This window comes from Trachurus japonicus, chromosome 21 (assembly GCF_045865225.1).
Source record: "Trachurus japonicus isolate A0001 chromosome 21, Traja_1.0".
In the NCBI taxonomy this organism is placed as follows: Eukaryota; Metazoa; Chordata; class Actinopteri; order Carangiformes; family Carangidae; genus Trachurus; species Trachurus japonicus.
In genome coordinates, this window is record NC_140927.1 from 24741356 (window position 1) to 24757155 (window position 15800).

The following is a 15800-nucleotide window of genomic DNA, read 5'->3' on the forward strand; positions in this document are numbered from 1 at the left end:
CGTCGACGAAAGGAAGCATCAAAATACACAAAATGTAAAAACATGTATTAAAATTTTATTTACAGATATATACAAAAATATTGTCCCTCTTCCTGAAGTGTCCATGGACCCTCCTGTTGGTCCACAAATAAATACCGGTAGTGAAATAGGGGTCAGGGTTTGAGTGTGTGTGTGTGTGAGTTTGTGTGTTCGTGTATGAGGATTTTATGGCGCTTGGTCCGCTGGGTTCATCACTCGACCCATGAATAAGACAGATCCTGCAATGAGAGAACACACACAAAAAAAAAAACACGTTGAAGGCCCAATCTCAAAGCCACAATGTATAGAGGGTCTGATTGCAATTTATTTTAATTCTACTGAAGGTGTAAGAATGAAAATAGTTCTGCTCTCAGCTCATTGGTCAAACTGTCCCTTGGCTGTGTGTTTTTAATTCCACCACTAGATGTCACTAAATCAGAAATGTTAAAATCCTACACATGGAGGCTTTAATATTGTAGGTAACTACTTCTGTTTTTGACAGACATTTTCTTTTAAAATACTGAAAATCATTAGCAGAGTTGCATAATTAATCAAGTCTGCATTGATCAAGTCAGACCTAAGAATGAGGATTATTATATTCTATAATTGACATGTTTTTAGTAACTGTTACAGTAAGAAAATTGCAGGCGAACACTTTATAAGTACACACTATAATTACAGTTAGTGCTTATCGATGATGAGTAAAACATTTTTAACTTCATAAACTACATACTAATGAATTCAGATATTTAAAGCTTAACTAATGCTTAATAAACTACATACTAATGTGTCTATTCCTGCTTTATAAATGAAGAATTCAGTATTTATTAATGCTTAACTAATGCTTAATAGTGTGTACTTATAAAGTGTTATCCAGTCAAGGAAAATGTGACCCAGTGCAGCTGTGTGTGGCTCACTGATGTAATTTAATGGCTCCTGGACAACAACAGAGCTCAGAGGAATGAGACGTGTCAGGCTTTGGACACGGAGACAGTTGCTGTGTTGGATCTTTCATCAGGGGAAAATAAATAGTTTCACCAGATATAAATTTTAAATGGTGCAAAAACGAGTGCAGCCTTCATGTTCACTGTGACGGTTTCACAAGTCATGCAAATGTTAAGTGTTTTTCATATCAAACCTCTGGCTAGAACATATTTTTAAAATGACGCTGAAGCTAAAACACAGTACACACAACATGCTATGCAGCTTCAGGCCTGAACTGTGAACACTTTGATGTGTCTCCAGTGTAAAGTAATACCTGTGTTGACTTGTCGTAGCAGGAATAAGAACGGCCGGTCTGCCTTGAAGACAGGAGCACGGGATCGTTTGAGGAGCACCATGGCTGCGAGGGCAAGAAAACCTTATTTTTAGCAACTTCATGTCAGGACCGCTCATTTCTGCTCTGTATCATTATCACACGGGACTTTGTTTCACCTGTGGCAGCAGATGCCTTCGTCCCATCTTCCGTGACCTCTATCCGCACTTCATGGAAGGCGTCAGACACATAAAGACCCTCCTCCACTGCAGGAGAAAAACAGACTGTCAGCTGCCAGCACAGCCACCGTCACTTAGGGAACGGCTTTTATAAAATATGTTGATGTATTGACCTGATATTCCAGTGAAATCTGCAGCTGCCGGGTTGAAGGCGTCGCTGATGCCCATGGCAGGAAGCACCGACCTCAGGTTGAACTTGTTCTGCATCCTGAACCTGTAAACACCAAAACAAAAAGTTTGTTCATCAAATCTGAGTTATCTAATCCACTTTTTTTTTTTTTTTTTTTTAAACTTTTTATTCATTTTCTTTTAGTACCCACACATATGCGCCAACTGGGCACAAGACATCCAACATAACATAACATCAGTCAACATAACCACATCATACATAAAAACATAAAGATTCTGCTTGGAAATAGGGAAAAACATTTTCTATTAAAGTTTTGACCTAATCTTTCTGTCTTTCCATCTATTTGAAATCAGGTCTTACACACAGTTGAGCCATTTTGACCAGTTTCTTAAAAATAAAAGTTTGCTTCCTTAGTGTGAAAGTAGCCTAATTCTCTCCATTATGTATATATTATAAATTATATCAATCCACTCATTTATTGTTGGTTTGTCTTTCTTAAACCATTTTCTGGTCAATCCTCATCCCACTAACAACACCCTCAAAAGGCATTTGTCCCGCTTTGTATATTCAAGTCAATCTAACCCACTTATTTAACACTACTGCATTTTTTTTCTTTACCTCGGTAGGAAAATGTCCATCTTGGTCCTGCGCAGGCCGGTGTCCCAGGACGCCAGCTGACGAGCGGTGAGCTGGGACTCGAGGGAGGAGAGCGGCGTCTTCCTCTCGCTGGGCAGCACCACCTGCAGGCTCAGAGAGCGGCCCAGGTACGGCAGCTCCAACACGGTGTAGCGCTGGTCTGACGCCGTCCTGAACTGACCTGGCGAGGAGGGCGACGAGTTCAGATGTGCAACTTGTGGATTTTTTTTCCTCATTGAAGTGATATTGATTAGAAGTTAAAGCAGAAGTAAGTGGAATGTTTGTGTTAATATAAGTCTTAAATAGTTCTATCTTTTTCGACAGCAATCACTTCTATAGAGTGTTTGGTCTGAAACACGGGTCTGTCAGTCACTCTGCTCTGCTCTGAGCCCAGGAGAAAACTTTCCTTGTATCCTACAACCTTTATCCAATGAGGAGAGAGAACGGCATAAAGGGGCGGTCCTCTCTGTGTGTGCAGCCAAGGGATGCGCGTGAATGTGGTGACGTAGGGACGAGGACCAATAGATCCATGACGAGGGCGGGGGCTGCTAACTCCATCGGCTGACAAGAAGTTAGCCAAAACCACCCGTTTGCTTACTTCTGCTTTAAATAATAATAATAATAATAATAATAAATTTTATTTGTAACGCGCTTTTCCAAGTGCTCAAAGACGCTTACATAAAAACACAATTTAAAATACAATGCAGTAAATTATCACAGTTAAAATACAAGAACAAAATACACAAATTTAATTTATAGGTTAAAAGCCAGTTTAAAAAGGTGGGTTTTTAAAAGTGATTTGAAGGTGTGGGGGTCTGTACAGTCTCTGATGGGTTGGGGGAGTGAATTCCAGAGGGTGGGGGCGGCAACGGAGAAGGCTCTGTCCCCCCAGGTTCAAATGTTTAATGTTAAAGTTTTAACGTAGTCTCTTACCAAAGCTGAGCTCTGTGGCCTGATACATCATGGGCACCTTGATGATGCTGCCGTCAGACAGCGTGAAGGGCAGGTTCTGGGTGTTGGTGAAGAGGAACTGTTTCTGCCAGACCCCCCTGAAGGCCACCGTGTTGACCAGGGCCATCTGCAGCCGGTGGCCCCACCACAGGGCTTCTGCCTGGGCCTCGCCCGAGCCCGACAGCTCCCCGCTGCTGCTGCCTGCCTGGAGGGGCCACGTCTCGTCTGGTGGGTAACAAAAAGGGAAGGGGAGAGTTTAATGTAAAGTTGCATGTGGTCTGCAGCTCGTCTGTCAGACGTCAGCAGCCTGCAGTGCTCTGATGCAATACTGCACCGATACAGGTAAGACTGAGAATTGTTTATGTTTCTCACCTAAAGCTAATAGAAAAGTGTCTGAATAGTAACACCCACTCCTTGGCTGGTTGGAAACCAGTGCACTATGAATTTTAATTTGAAAACATTATTAAAGCTGCATTATTTGAATTTTTTTTGGGCACAGGTGCGCAGATGAGCTACACAACAAACAACATGCCATTCATAATAACTGTAATTACTCTGTCTGAAGCTCTACTGGCTGACATGTGAGGAAATAGAGCTACATCATCCTCCCACTGGGAACTCATGTTAGCTCTGGTTTGACCTTCAACAACTCCAGAGGAAAATATCTATATCTGTCTGTCTATCCACTTTCTTCACCAGACAGTCAGTAACTTTATCCATTTGGTGCTAAACTACACAGTTAATGTCCTGTAAACGCAAAACAAGAAGCTAAAAGAGGCTAAAGCGACATAGATGATAATAATTCTCTGACAAAAGCAAGTTTCATCCATATTATGTGTGTATAAAGCTGACCCCTTTACCGTGTGTGTGTGCCGCTCTCTCCCTCTCCGCCTGGCCGCGGGTGTGGTTGGGTTGGCTGAAGTTGGTCCGGATCACGCTGGTGTTGGCCCAGGTCGCTGCGTGTTGCGTGAACTCGGTCAGGAGCTGGACGCCGCTCTGGATGAACAATGTGCAGGTCTGCTGCAGCCACATCGCCTGGCTGGTGTTGCTCATGTCGCCCTGTGAGTGCAGCAGGAAGTCTTGCACCTGAGCATCTACAACACAGGAGGACACACAGAGAGGACAGGTCAGTCTTCAAACTTTCATTATTGTATAAGAAAAGCTGTGTGTAGATTGATAGTTCCCCTTCATTAATCTGGAGAAAGACTGAAACACTGTGAACTCCTTATCAGATTCAGCATCTATCAACCATTCGCTCTGCTTTAAAATCAGATTGTGACTTCATAGCGTATCTCTGCAGGACACAGATTCCTTCTTTTGCGATGCGCCAGCGTGTCATCAGATAAACTCTGAGTGTTTACAGATGAGATGATCCAAACTCAGGTTGAACACAGACTCTCTTATCATGACTGCAACGTTTCAATGAGTCCATAACAGTCACAGTATGATGAGTGGGCAGAAGCAGTCAGCTGTAGTCTGCTGTTATTTTCTTTTTCTTATCCCTGTCACTGTGGGCTTTAGGTGGAACTGCGACTTTGTTATTTTTTGTTTTCCGTTTTCCTCACTTCTTTAAAATGATTTCTATCTATATCTATAATAACCTTGTTCCTTATTTCTCTGATTCCTCCAACAATGTTCAGCTAAATTATTTTGCACTAATTTCACGCAAACATTTTCTGTGTACTTACTTACATCAGCCTCTGCACTTTCTTAAACATGAGAATTTTTCAGTTTTTTTGTTGTTTGATATCATTGTAGATTGTAGAGAACATATTTGGGCTTTGTATTGTTGATTACACAAAACAAGTGATGTAAAGATGTCATTTTGAGCTCCAAGAAGCAATGCTTTTACTTTTTTTTCTAACAGTTTGACAAAATAAATGTATTAAAATGATAATAACAGCACAACTAATTGTAATATTTAATGTCAGACTTTATTTTTGTCGCTAGAAGTCATGTGCTCAGCCATCTTCCTCCACCCAGTATCCACCTTTTCCATCCCATTCATTCATTCATTCATTCATTCATTCATTCATTCATTCATTCATTCATTCATTCATTCATTCATTCATTCATTCATTCTTTCAAACCTTCATTTAGGACTCTGGACCCATTGAGAGAGATCCTCATTTTCAATGGGGCTGAGAGTACATTTGCACGAATCAATAAATCAATCCCTGATTGACATGTGAGATCACATCACAGAGGTAAAAGAAACAGCAGCTGCAACTGGCATTTTGTTTGTAATTAAACACAGTGACCTCCCGACCCTGGGGCCGAGCTGCAGGAGTGGTTAATGAGATTAGAGTTGGTGTGGACGTGGAGGCAGGTATTATGGCTCCAGACACCACTGTGCTCTGTAGGGCCAACAGCAGCAGCAGCACCGCTCCACACCACCTGGTACCAACGAGCACTGAGGGCCACAAACAACCTCTCCAACCTCGCTCTCCCCGCATGAGGAGCAGCTAATGCTCCCCTGAATAAAAGCCTTCCCCCCTCCGTATATGTAGAAACCTACCTACCGTTCACATTGTATCCCAGGCTTCCCTCCAGCTGAGCCAGCGTGTTGCCCCTGGCACCCAGCTGCAGCAGCCCCAGAGACAAGGAGACGCTCACTGGAGACACGATCAGGTTGGAGTTGTTCTCTGTCTCGGTGAGCGTCTGATAGAGGCTGACGGCGAACCTGGTGTGCAGCTCTCCCATGCTGTCCTGCAGGCTGCTGTTGCAGTGGCTTCTCTTCACCAACCAGAGGCAAATGAAGAGTGAAGCCACCGACAGGCGACACATTTCCTCTGAGCTGCAGGAGGGGAGCTGTCCTCAGGGTGCAACTGGTGGTCACGAAAACAAAAATCCTGTGAAGGAAAGAGAGAGAAAACGCACAGTCCAGGTCAGTCAGGTCGACCAGTGGCCGACTACAGACTCTCAGTGATCTGTGGCATGATAATGCATGAGTTTTAGTTTTGTCTGATGTGATACATAACACAGAAATCACCTAACTGCACATCTTATCTTGCATTCATTTGCCTTATTGTAATACATACAGATATAAATATCAATACTAGAGATAATCATATAGATAAAGTAGCTGCATGTTTATCACAGAATAATATAAGGACAAAACTGTCCTGCAGAATAATCGCAGGATTATCAGTGAGGTTGCAGATAACATGAGGCACTTCAGTAATTAGACCTATGCAACATTAAAAGGTAACACTGGGGAATGACTGTATCCAGTGATGGGAATATTATCTGCCAAAACTGAATGCAATTATCTCAGTGATCTCTGTACTTGTTCCTCTACTGCATCTGGAAAGTATCAATAAGTACTGCAAGATCACTAGGAATAATAAGATGATGCATCAATAAACTGATCAATTCCAATAAAATATCACCAAAATCCATAATACACTGACCTTCTGAGTTAATGGACTATTGATTTTTTTTTAAAAAAATTTAATGTTATTTCTGTATCAGCCGTGATGACCTCACTCAGAGGTCCTTACCTGCAGACAGGTGAGGTAGTATCCGGTTAACTCCACTCGTTCTCAACCATTCAGCCTGTTCAGGGGGGAAGAAGTGTCCTCTGCTGTCCCCGGCTGTCTGTCACTCACTGTCACCGGCTTCTCGTCACTGAGTCAGTCCTGTGCTGTCGGTCTGTGCTCCGGTGCTTCCTCCGGTCGTCTCTCACTGAGGCAGCCTGTAGTCATAAGACCGTGTTTAAAGGGGAACAGCTCCGCCGGTCTCCGTCGGCGATGTCCGTACCACTCGTCCGGGATTCCTGCCTCCCCGGGGCTATAAGGAGCCAGGCGGAGGGAGGCATGTCACCGACCAGCAAATCCCAAACCGGGCAGAGGGAAGGGGGAAAAAAAGAGAAAAGAAAGAAAGAAAAACTCCCACACGCGCGCGCTCTGCACAGCACGGCACGGCTCGGCACGCATGCACGGTCTGGGTAATTGTAAGTGAACTTGTTGGGAACTATTAATAGGCCATAAACACATTAATGTAAGGAGAAAATTACCATTATTATTATTTTAGCATTGTAATTATGGCCTAAAGTCAAATGCGTGACTTAATTAATGTCAGACTCATAATGGCAGCACAGAGCATTTGATTAATGAGTGACATTTTGAGAAATGCACTTATTGCCTTGCAGACTTGTGAGACCCTCATACCAGTTTAGTTTACCATAAAGACTGGAAACAGCTAGCTAGCATTACTGAGCAGCTTGAACTCACCAATTAACACATTTATTCTCAATACTGGATTATCCAATATTATTATCAGTTTATTCATCATGTTAAACCATGTTTTAGGCAATTCCTGTGTACCTACTGTGTTATGTCTGTGTAATAACAAACTTGCATGGGTCAAGCCCCAGGTCATGTGGTCCCCAACGCTCTTTGGGGGGGGATGGGGTCGGTGCAAAGGCCTGCACATGAGGGTCGAGCCCCAGGCCACACGGTCCCCACCGCTCTTGTAAAGTATGGGGCCGGTGGGAAGGCCCATACGTCGACCAAGCCCCAAACCACTCTCGGGGGGAATGGGGCTAGCACGAAGGCCTGTGCACATGTGGCCACATGGTTGCAACAAAGGCAGGCGCTGTACAGCACCACACGGCCTCAGTGAAGAAACGCTTCTTCTTCTTCGGGACGGCTGGCAACCCTAATGTAAGTTAGTAGCTAGCTAGCCCCGCCTGTACACCTGAGAGACCTCGAGGAGTTTGCTTTTGGTTATAAAAGAGTCTCATATTAATGTGGATGAATCTACGTTACCCACACTTGGGTCCATTTTCGATAAATATATCGTTTTGTCTTTATCGTTATTTTGATATTATTATTTAGTGGTCGATTCGCCCAGCATTTCCTGGTTTCGGTTTCCCAGGCGCTGCCCGGCGGGTCATGGGAATAACGCCGTTGGATCACTAGTTGACATTGTTTATGGTATCTGATCATCTTCAAACCTCCAACTTTCGTTCTTGATTAATGAAAACATTCTTGTCAAATGCTTTCGCTTTCGTCCGTCTTGCACCGGTCCAAGAATTTCACAGTGCGCATGGGGGCTCATGGGAAATGTAGTGTGAAAACACTTTGCTTTCCGAAAATCCTCGTAGGCACTTTAATGATGCTCTCAAGCTCTGTGCTCCTTGCCTGCTGGCTCTGCTCCCAGCCCCTTTTTTCCAATCCCCCCCTTTCTGGAAACCAGATTTATATTTTTGGAAATTTCTAAAATATTGCATGTTTCATGCTGATGCAGCATGAATATTAGTCATGGTTATATTGAGAATAATCTAGTCATAGTAAGATTAAGCTACTGGGGTTTTTTGTGGCCCCTTGGCCTGTGGGCCCCTAAAAATCACCTTTCTCCCCTAACGGCCCTGGTAACTTATATAATATTTTATATTTATATGGTGCCATCACACATGCCAAATTGTCATAGTGGCCACTTGCAGTTATGCAATTGCAACTTATGCAATTTCACCATAAACAACCTTTATAAAAGACATTTTTAATTCATAGAGAGTTTGTTTTTGTAAAACTTTCCCGAGCCTATAGCTACCTCTATGTGAGATACATGAATATATATCATCTAAAATAAATGGGGCTTTAAGTCAGATCCTGCATTATTACTTTGCTGGTTCACACACACACACACACACACACACACACACACACACACACACACACACACACACACACACACACACACTAAGACATCCGTTGTGTTATACAAGTCATTCAGCCTTTTGTTGTGTTGATCAAAAGACATTGCTGCTCTGAGCGTCACACTGCTGCGTCAGTGTTTCTAATTGCTTTCACTCTGTGGAATGTGGACTCACTCATCATGGACATGTTGCTGCTCCAGCATGTGATGAACAACAGCATCTCAGCCATCAGGAAACATTTTATCAGCTTGATGTGCAGCTTAAGAGGCTCATTTAATAATAATATAATAATCAAAGTTGAATTGACTTTTAAAAAACAAATAATAAGGGTATATTATATTAACTCCGAATCTAATACATGGACGACCAAATCTGTTCAAATCAAGATGAGAATAAGAGAATCTATAGGTTACTCAGATAAATGCTAACACTAGCATAGCTAACATGCTGATTTTTGCAGGAATGATGTTTACGATGTTCACCCTCTTATTTTGAACCGAAGTGCTGAACAATTTAAAATTTTGAACTGATGGTGGCGCTTGGTGAAAAGTAACAGCATCTATGCTGATTTATCCTAAAAGGAAAATGTTTCTTTATCTTTGTTAAACTACTTCACTAAAAATCACAAATGTCATCAGGGGATTAGACTATATTCGTCAACACAGTTTTTACTCAGGAAAAGTCAGAGGATTGAGTCACCAGGGTTCAACCTACAGGAACCACAAAATATCACAGCGAAGCATCCAAGATCTGTCCAGATAATTCAGTCTGTACCAAACAGGTGGTTGAATAATCTATTGTGTAACTTTTGTATCATTTCAGTTCAGTAAAGGATATCTGTCTGCATTTTCCATTTGCCTTTTAAGAATGGAGACTTGGACCCACAACATTTTATGACAATCCATTTTTACCGTATCATCTCGTATCATATCATATTGTGTTGTACCATACTGTAGGCTACTGTACCATATTGTATCGTATCGCGCCGTGTTGTATCGTATAGTACCGTATTGTAGAGAGAGAGAGAGAAAAAAAGAGAAAGAAACATATCAGAAAATGAAAAATGAAATAAATTACACACTTGAACTCTGCAAAGTACAACTGCTCATTATACCATTCCCCCTGTCTATTCAGATGTGATTGTCATTAAAAGTGGCAAACAACCTTGGAGTAAAAGTGGCAGCAGCAATAGAAGAATCGGTGCCGAATCTTCCATTTTCTCCATTAGTGAAAAAGATAAAACTGCAAGATGTCTTTTTAATTCCCCGACAAGGATCAGAGCTTTGAATGTCATCACATTTTAAAGCAGTTATACACTGACAAATCATCGGAGAGTCTCTAGATCTGTCTTTTTTTTTTTTAAACTCTTGTGATGTTGAGACTTTGAGAGCAAGCAGAGTAAAAATTAAGGAGGGGAATAGTCTAACTAGTCATCGTTCAACATATGCATACTGTGTAGATTACACTTATTCCAGCACAACATGCACATGCAATTGAATGAATTGGCCACAGTGAATGATAGTATGCCCTTTATTTCACCTAAAATCAATCTGCTTAGGAGTGATCTCCCCTCAACTGTCCCTCTTAATTGGGGACATGACAGTCAGCAAAATAAATTGTGGGCATTTTTTCCCATGGAGAGAACATGATTGGTAGCTATCAGGTATTTGGCTGCTTTGTCTAACAGAGGATTCCGGCCATTACTGGACTTGACTAATTAGTGGAGCCATGGCTCGGCTTCATTAAATGTAATCGCCGCATTCTTTAAAACTCAACGCCCCGACTCTGGACGCGGCGGGAATTTGGAATTTTAAGGACTTTGATGGAGGAGATGAGATGACACGGTAACTGACCAAAGACAATTGTTTGAAGAGATGCCACCATAAACAGCAGCTTTTATCTTTGGCGGCTGGGAGGCCTGTTGTTGGAGGAACATTATGTTAGAGGTTTGTATTTGTGAAGTAGAAATAATGATTTGTGCTGTTTGTTTTCTGATCCCTGGAACGACTGCAAAGCAAAACTGCCGCTGCTCCGAGGGGTCACGACGACGGAGGGTGGAGCAGTGTGTTCGGGAGGCCTCGGCCTGACCGGCAGCTGCTGCATGCACACTAAAGGTCATATAATTCTTCTTCACTTATGCACGCAGGTAATTATGTACACTTGGCACCGGTTCGTTACAACATGCTAATATTAACAACACAGTCACCCTCGCTGCTCTTTGAGCTGCCAGTTTAGCCCACAGTTTGGTCGGCTGCCACCTGGTTACAGCCAGGTCAAGCTGAAGTAGTGACCAGCTGGCATGCCAACCAGTTTGTACCAGGCTACAGCCAATACTACAGGACAGAGCTGCTCTGCCCTTTAGGAGTCTGAGTCAAGGCTCAAGTCTTCATATGCAAATGACGACTCAAAATTGAAGTCTTTTATAATGTTAATACGGACACAGACTGTAATTTAGAAAAGCATGGATAAGACAATTCAAAGCTGCAACATCGTACTCTGATGTGGACTGAGCTACTTGATATTTTATAAGATATTCACGTTCCCCAGAGGATGAACCACACTGACTTGATTTCTCTGACAAATCTTTTTCACTCAGTCTGTAACATTTTTTTGATGAATTTGCACAAAATGTATGGTGTTTAGTCCATGCAGATGTGTTCTATTGAGGTGGTTCATGGTCCCCAACCACCAGGAGCTCATGCAGACAGGGATATGACCACCAACCCTGCAATCAATGGATGGAAATCACTTTAAAAGAGAATTTTTTTTAATCATTTCATCATTTTTTCATGTTCTTAAAACTCAGGCTGATACCAACAGATTCACTTTTGAATTCACTGATTAATCATTTAGTTTGTTAAATGTCAGGACATTATATTTATCATTTTCCAGAGTCTACATGTCTTTGAAATGCTGCATTTGATTAAAGCAGCTGTTTAAAAAAACAAACAAAACATATTTGATTCATGATGAGAAAAAAAAACAGAAATTACACACATCTGAGAGACATGAACCAGCAAAGTCACTTTGATACATAACTTAAAAAGTTGTTGATTCATTTTCATTGATCAGACTTCAAGACAGACTTCAATCTAAACTCTTTAAATAATCATCAATAATAATTATCAATTATTGATAATCAAAATTTCTTAAAAGCTGCTGAGACTGCTTTGCAATCTCTAACATCCTAAACATAAGAGTGTAAGGCGCTTTCCCTGACATCTGTATTTTAAGAAAGGTATGTTTGTCAACTAGTATTTTACAATTCAGGCGTGTTTTTGTGTGAATTTTCTGAAAAACCACGGAAATTTCAATGAATACAAAACATAAATAGAACATTTCACCCCAGAGGATTTCAGAGCTTCTAGTTCCTGGCACTCCTCATGATAGAAAGTAAGCATTATAGTGTTTGGGGTAAGTTGTTTATCAAGTTATATATGTCGGGAAATGTCCTTAACAGTGATGCTAATGCTGAACATGTGCACATGCTTGTCAGTCTGTGTTTCCAGCAGCTTGTTATTGTTTCTGCTCCATGAGAATTTTCTCCTTCCATCACCAGATATGTTCATTGATGAGTGTCTGTGAGACTCTGCGACGCCTCCGCCTTTCTCCACACGGCAGCAACTTAATCCCTAAGTGGTGGAGACTGTCCCCAGGCTCTCCATTCAAACCTCGCACCCCGAGTCCCCTCTCCAGCCCGTGACCATTGACCTTGCAGGGAAAAAATGATAATGAATGGAGAAGGAGGAGGAGGAGGAGGAGGAGGAGGAGGGGGTGAAGAAGGAGGGTAGAAACTGCACCACACAGACCCACTCTGGGTTTTTTCATATCCTGTGTTTTAAAGTTTTTGTCAGACCAAGGAGGATAACAACATCAGAGGGAGAACAGGAAGAACAGCAGAACAAGGATAAGAAGAGAAAGATCAAACAAGAACGAAAACGGCTGTCAAAGTTGAAATATTGCAGTTGAAACACACAGAGTGCTGAGGCAGCCTGTAGAAGTGACAGCTCTATAAGTGATAGTGGTTGAGCAGCAGCACTGAGATGCACTGAGCACAGTTCTCTTCTCTCTGTGACTGACTGACTGACTCATTCTGCTTCACCTCCAGTGCCCTACTTCCCCTCAGGCTCCGGGGCCTTTGGGAGGGATTAGAGGGGACGCCGGTGTGCGGGGCCGGGCCAGGCTGCAACAACGCCGGTGTCGCCAGAGCGATCTGCCAGGTACGCCACGGCGGATTAGAGCCACTAGTGCTGGCACTGGGAGAGGGGCGACGTGAGGGGACGAGTCCCATGTAGGCTTCACCTCGCAGGAACACGAGCGTGGCTCTGGAGGAGGAGGACCATGGGAAAAAAAATGCTGCTGGTTGTTATTTTGAGCACAGGGAGAGGAAGGGGAGTGAGTGAGTGAAGTGAGCGCTCAGGAGATGATGAAGGCGTCTGAGAACATGCTGGGAAATAATTGTTTGAGAAATATCTCACATGTTCTCTGAAGAACTGAGTAGCCTGAGAATCAGGTTTGTGAAATTTTGTGAAATTGGAGTTGTAGAAACAGTTTCAACCTGTGTTTGTTGTTGCACTTTAGCGCCATCTGCTGCCAGTGCTGAAGTGGAAAGCCCCTGTCCTCTGTTTTCAAGGTACAGTTAAAGTCAAATAGGATTGACAAGCATCCACGTCAATGGATGTCTCTTGGGAAACTGAATTAGAGACATCCAATGAACAGGGATTATTAAACAGCATGGATTAACTGACTCAGGTTTCACAGGAGTCTTTGTCAATTCAAACATACTGTAAGAAACAACTGGAATTTAAATTCTAAGCAGGTTTTAGGTTTATTTTCTTCCTCACTTCTCCAATAATGTGCACGCACGACAGCATTCACAATTAAATTCTCCATTATGATGAATGAAATTAAATAAATGAATTGAATTAGAATGACATATAATTGTTATGGTTTACTCATCTGGTTATTTACTTGGATAGCCACATTCATAAATGCACTCATGTTTATAACTCATTAATTCAGTACAAATTAGTTTTTAACATGTTTTTGGCGTTTGTTAAGTTCACTAATAAGGTTCAGTAGACACTATCTAATTAGGGATTCTTGCAGCCTCATCAGATGTGCAGTCAGTGATCAAAAGAACTTCATCTTTTTATACTGATGCTCTTTTATTAACACCATGCTTTAATGTTTTACTGCGTGACTGATCGTATCCCATCCTTTTTGTTCTGTATCATTAAAAGTATCATTTCAATATGCCCACTCTATTTAAAAAAAAAAAAAAACTTAATAAATGTCATATTTTTACATTTTATTATCTACAATATTCAAAGAATGTTGTTTTTCATCTGGCTGTATTTTGAAATCTTTTGATGAAATGGCTCCAGCAGGAGGTTGAGCATTATGTCAAAACTATTTATTACTTTTTCTCTTTTGCCTCCATGGATGATAAGATATGCTTTATATATAAAAACATGTTTTCTATGTCTGAAATAGCTCTGTCAGGTGACCTAACCCTACAGTAGATGGCATCTTTTGGTGGATCTACATCATATCTGCACATCTGCATATCAGTCACAGTGCTTCTTTGAACTATTTCCTCTATTACTTTCAGCCAACCATTTGATATGTTCTGTTGGATCACTTCATGCTTTTCCTGGCCTCTCTTAGTTGTAATAATTATAATAATATTTGGCCAACAGTAGTAGATGGTAGTCTGTTGGTTACTGTGACACTAAACACACCATCTCACTGCATGTTTGTGTTGTTTTACCTACTAAGCTCAAACGTGGATATACTGTAAATCAGCTGAGCCAGTGCCCTAAACCTGTCCCACTCATACTACCCCCCCCTGGTGCTGTAGCTGCAGAACTACCCCCTGAGGTACAAGTACCCTCGTTTAGGAATAACTGCTGCAAGTGATGATTGCTCTCACTGGACTCATTGCACCAAATGTGTCCAGATACCTGCAGATATATATAACTGTGAGATACTAGGGAGAGACTGAGGCCCAACACAGGACTTAAATTATGTAAAACATAAAAACAAAAGTCTGTGTATAAACACTCTGGATGACTTTAGGGTGATAGTTAATACTGCTGGAGCTTCAGTTCAGTAAGAATAAGCAGTGAAATACTCATAAGGCCCAGAGTTTATCAGTTTGTGCTACTTGTGTAAAATGCTTCCTGCACAGCTCTGCCTCACTTTCCTGCACAAGCTGTAAAATTTCGGGCATAAATTTAATTTAGACTCTCGCATAAAATATGTAAAACTGTCACGGATGTCGGGATCTCAACTTGCACACTGATTTGTTTTCCAGACTTCTTCGTGTGTAACCTCTGCACGGTGGAAGCAACACGTTACACAACTCTCTGTGTTGATTGGTCGACGATGACATCACCTCTGCAGGGCTGCAAGGAGACTTCGCCATGACAACCAGTGAGCACTATTATTGGATTCCCCTCTTCAGAGCGTGTAGAAGAGGCCACACACAGACAGTCACACCTGTTAAAGTGCTCAGGCTGTGGAGAGACGCAAGTTGTTCACGGGCCGAGCTGAAACAGGAGGCTGCTGAGGATTTCCCCAGACACAGAGGAGCCTCGCAGGCCTCAGGTCAGCAGCTCTGACAAGACCCGAGACACTTCAGGGTGGATAAACCACAGTCATTCATGTAGATATTAGTTTAAAAACCAAGATACAGCTCTTAAATGATAAAATCTCTGGGTGAGGTAATCCTGTCCAAATTAAATCTATGTCCTAGAAGTTCAACACAAGAGGGCAGCATTGTATTATCAAAGCACTTCACAGATAAGATAAAGATGCTTTATTGGTCCTTTGCAAGGACATTGTTCACTGCGATTTGTCAAGAACTCAGTCAGTACAAGTTATTGTGACTGCTATATTTTATAG

At 42.0% G+C, this 15800-nt stretch overlaps 1 protein-coding gene across 1 annotated transcript; it reads right to left on the reverse strand.

The window, feature by feature from the left end:
- Window positions 1-35: 35 nt before the first annotated feature.
- serpine3 (serpin peptidase inhibitor, clade E (nexin, plasminogen activator inhibitor type 1), member 3) lies at window positions 36-6999 on the reverse strand. The gene is made up of 9 exons (XM_085764287.1): window positions 6733-6999; window positions 5752-6081; window positions 4090-4323; window positions 3212-3454; window positions 2261-2459; window positions 1626-1726; window positions 1453-1539; window positions 1277-1360; window positions 36-257 (listed from the first exon to the last, which is right to left on the reverse strand). The coding sequence occupies exons 2-9, from the start codon at window positions 6014-6016 to the stop codon at window positions 205-207; spliced, it is 1266 nt and encodes a 421-aa protein (XP_085620413.1). The 5' UTR covers window positions 6017-6081; window positions 6733-6999; the 3' UTR covers window positions 36-204.
- Window positions 7000-15800: the final 8801 nt, after the last annotated feature.

Coding starts and splice junctions, on each gene's coding strand:
- serpine3 (XM_085764287.1), bottom strand. CDS start 6,016: ATGTGTCGCCTGTCGGTGGCTTCACTCTTCATTTGCCTCTGGTTGGTG. Junction 3,455..4,089: donor GAGAGCGGCACACACACACG/GTAAAGGGGTCA, acceptor GTTACCCACCAG/ACGAGACGTGGCCCCTCCAG. Junction 1,361..1,452: donor GAAGGCATCTGCTGCCACAG/GTGAAACAAAGT, acceptor TTGCCCTCGCAG/CCATGGTGCTCCTCAAACGA.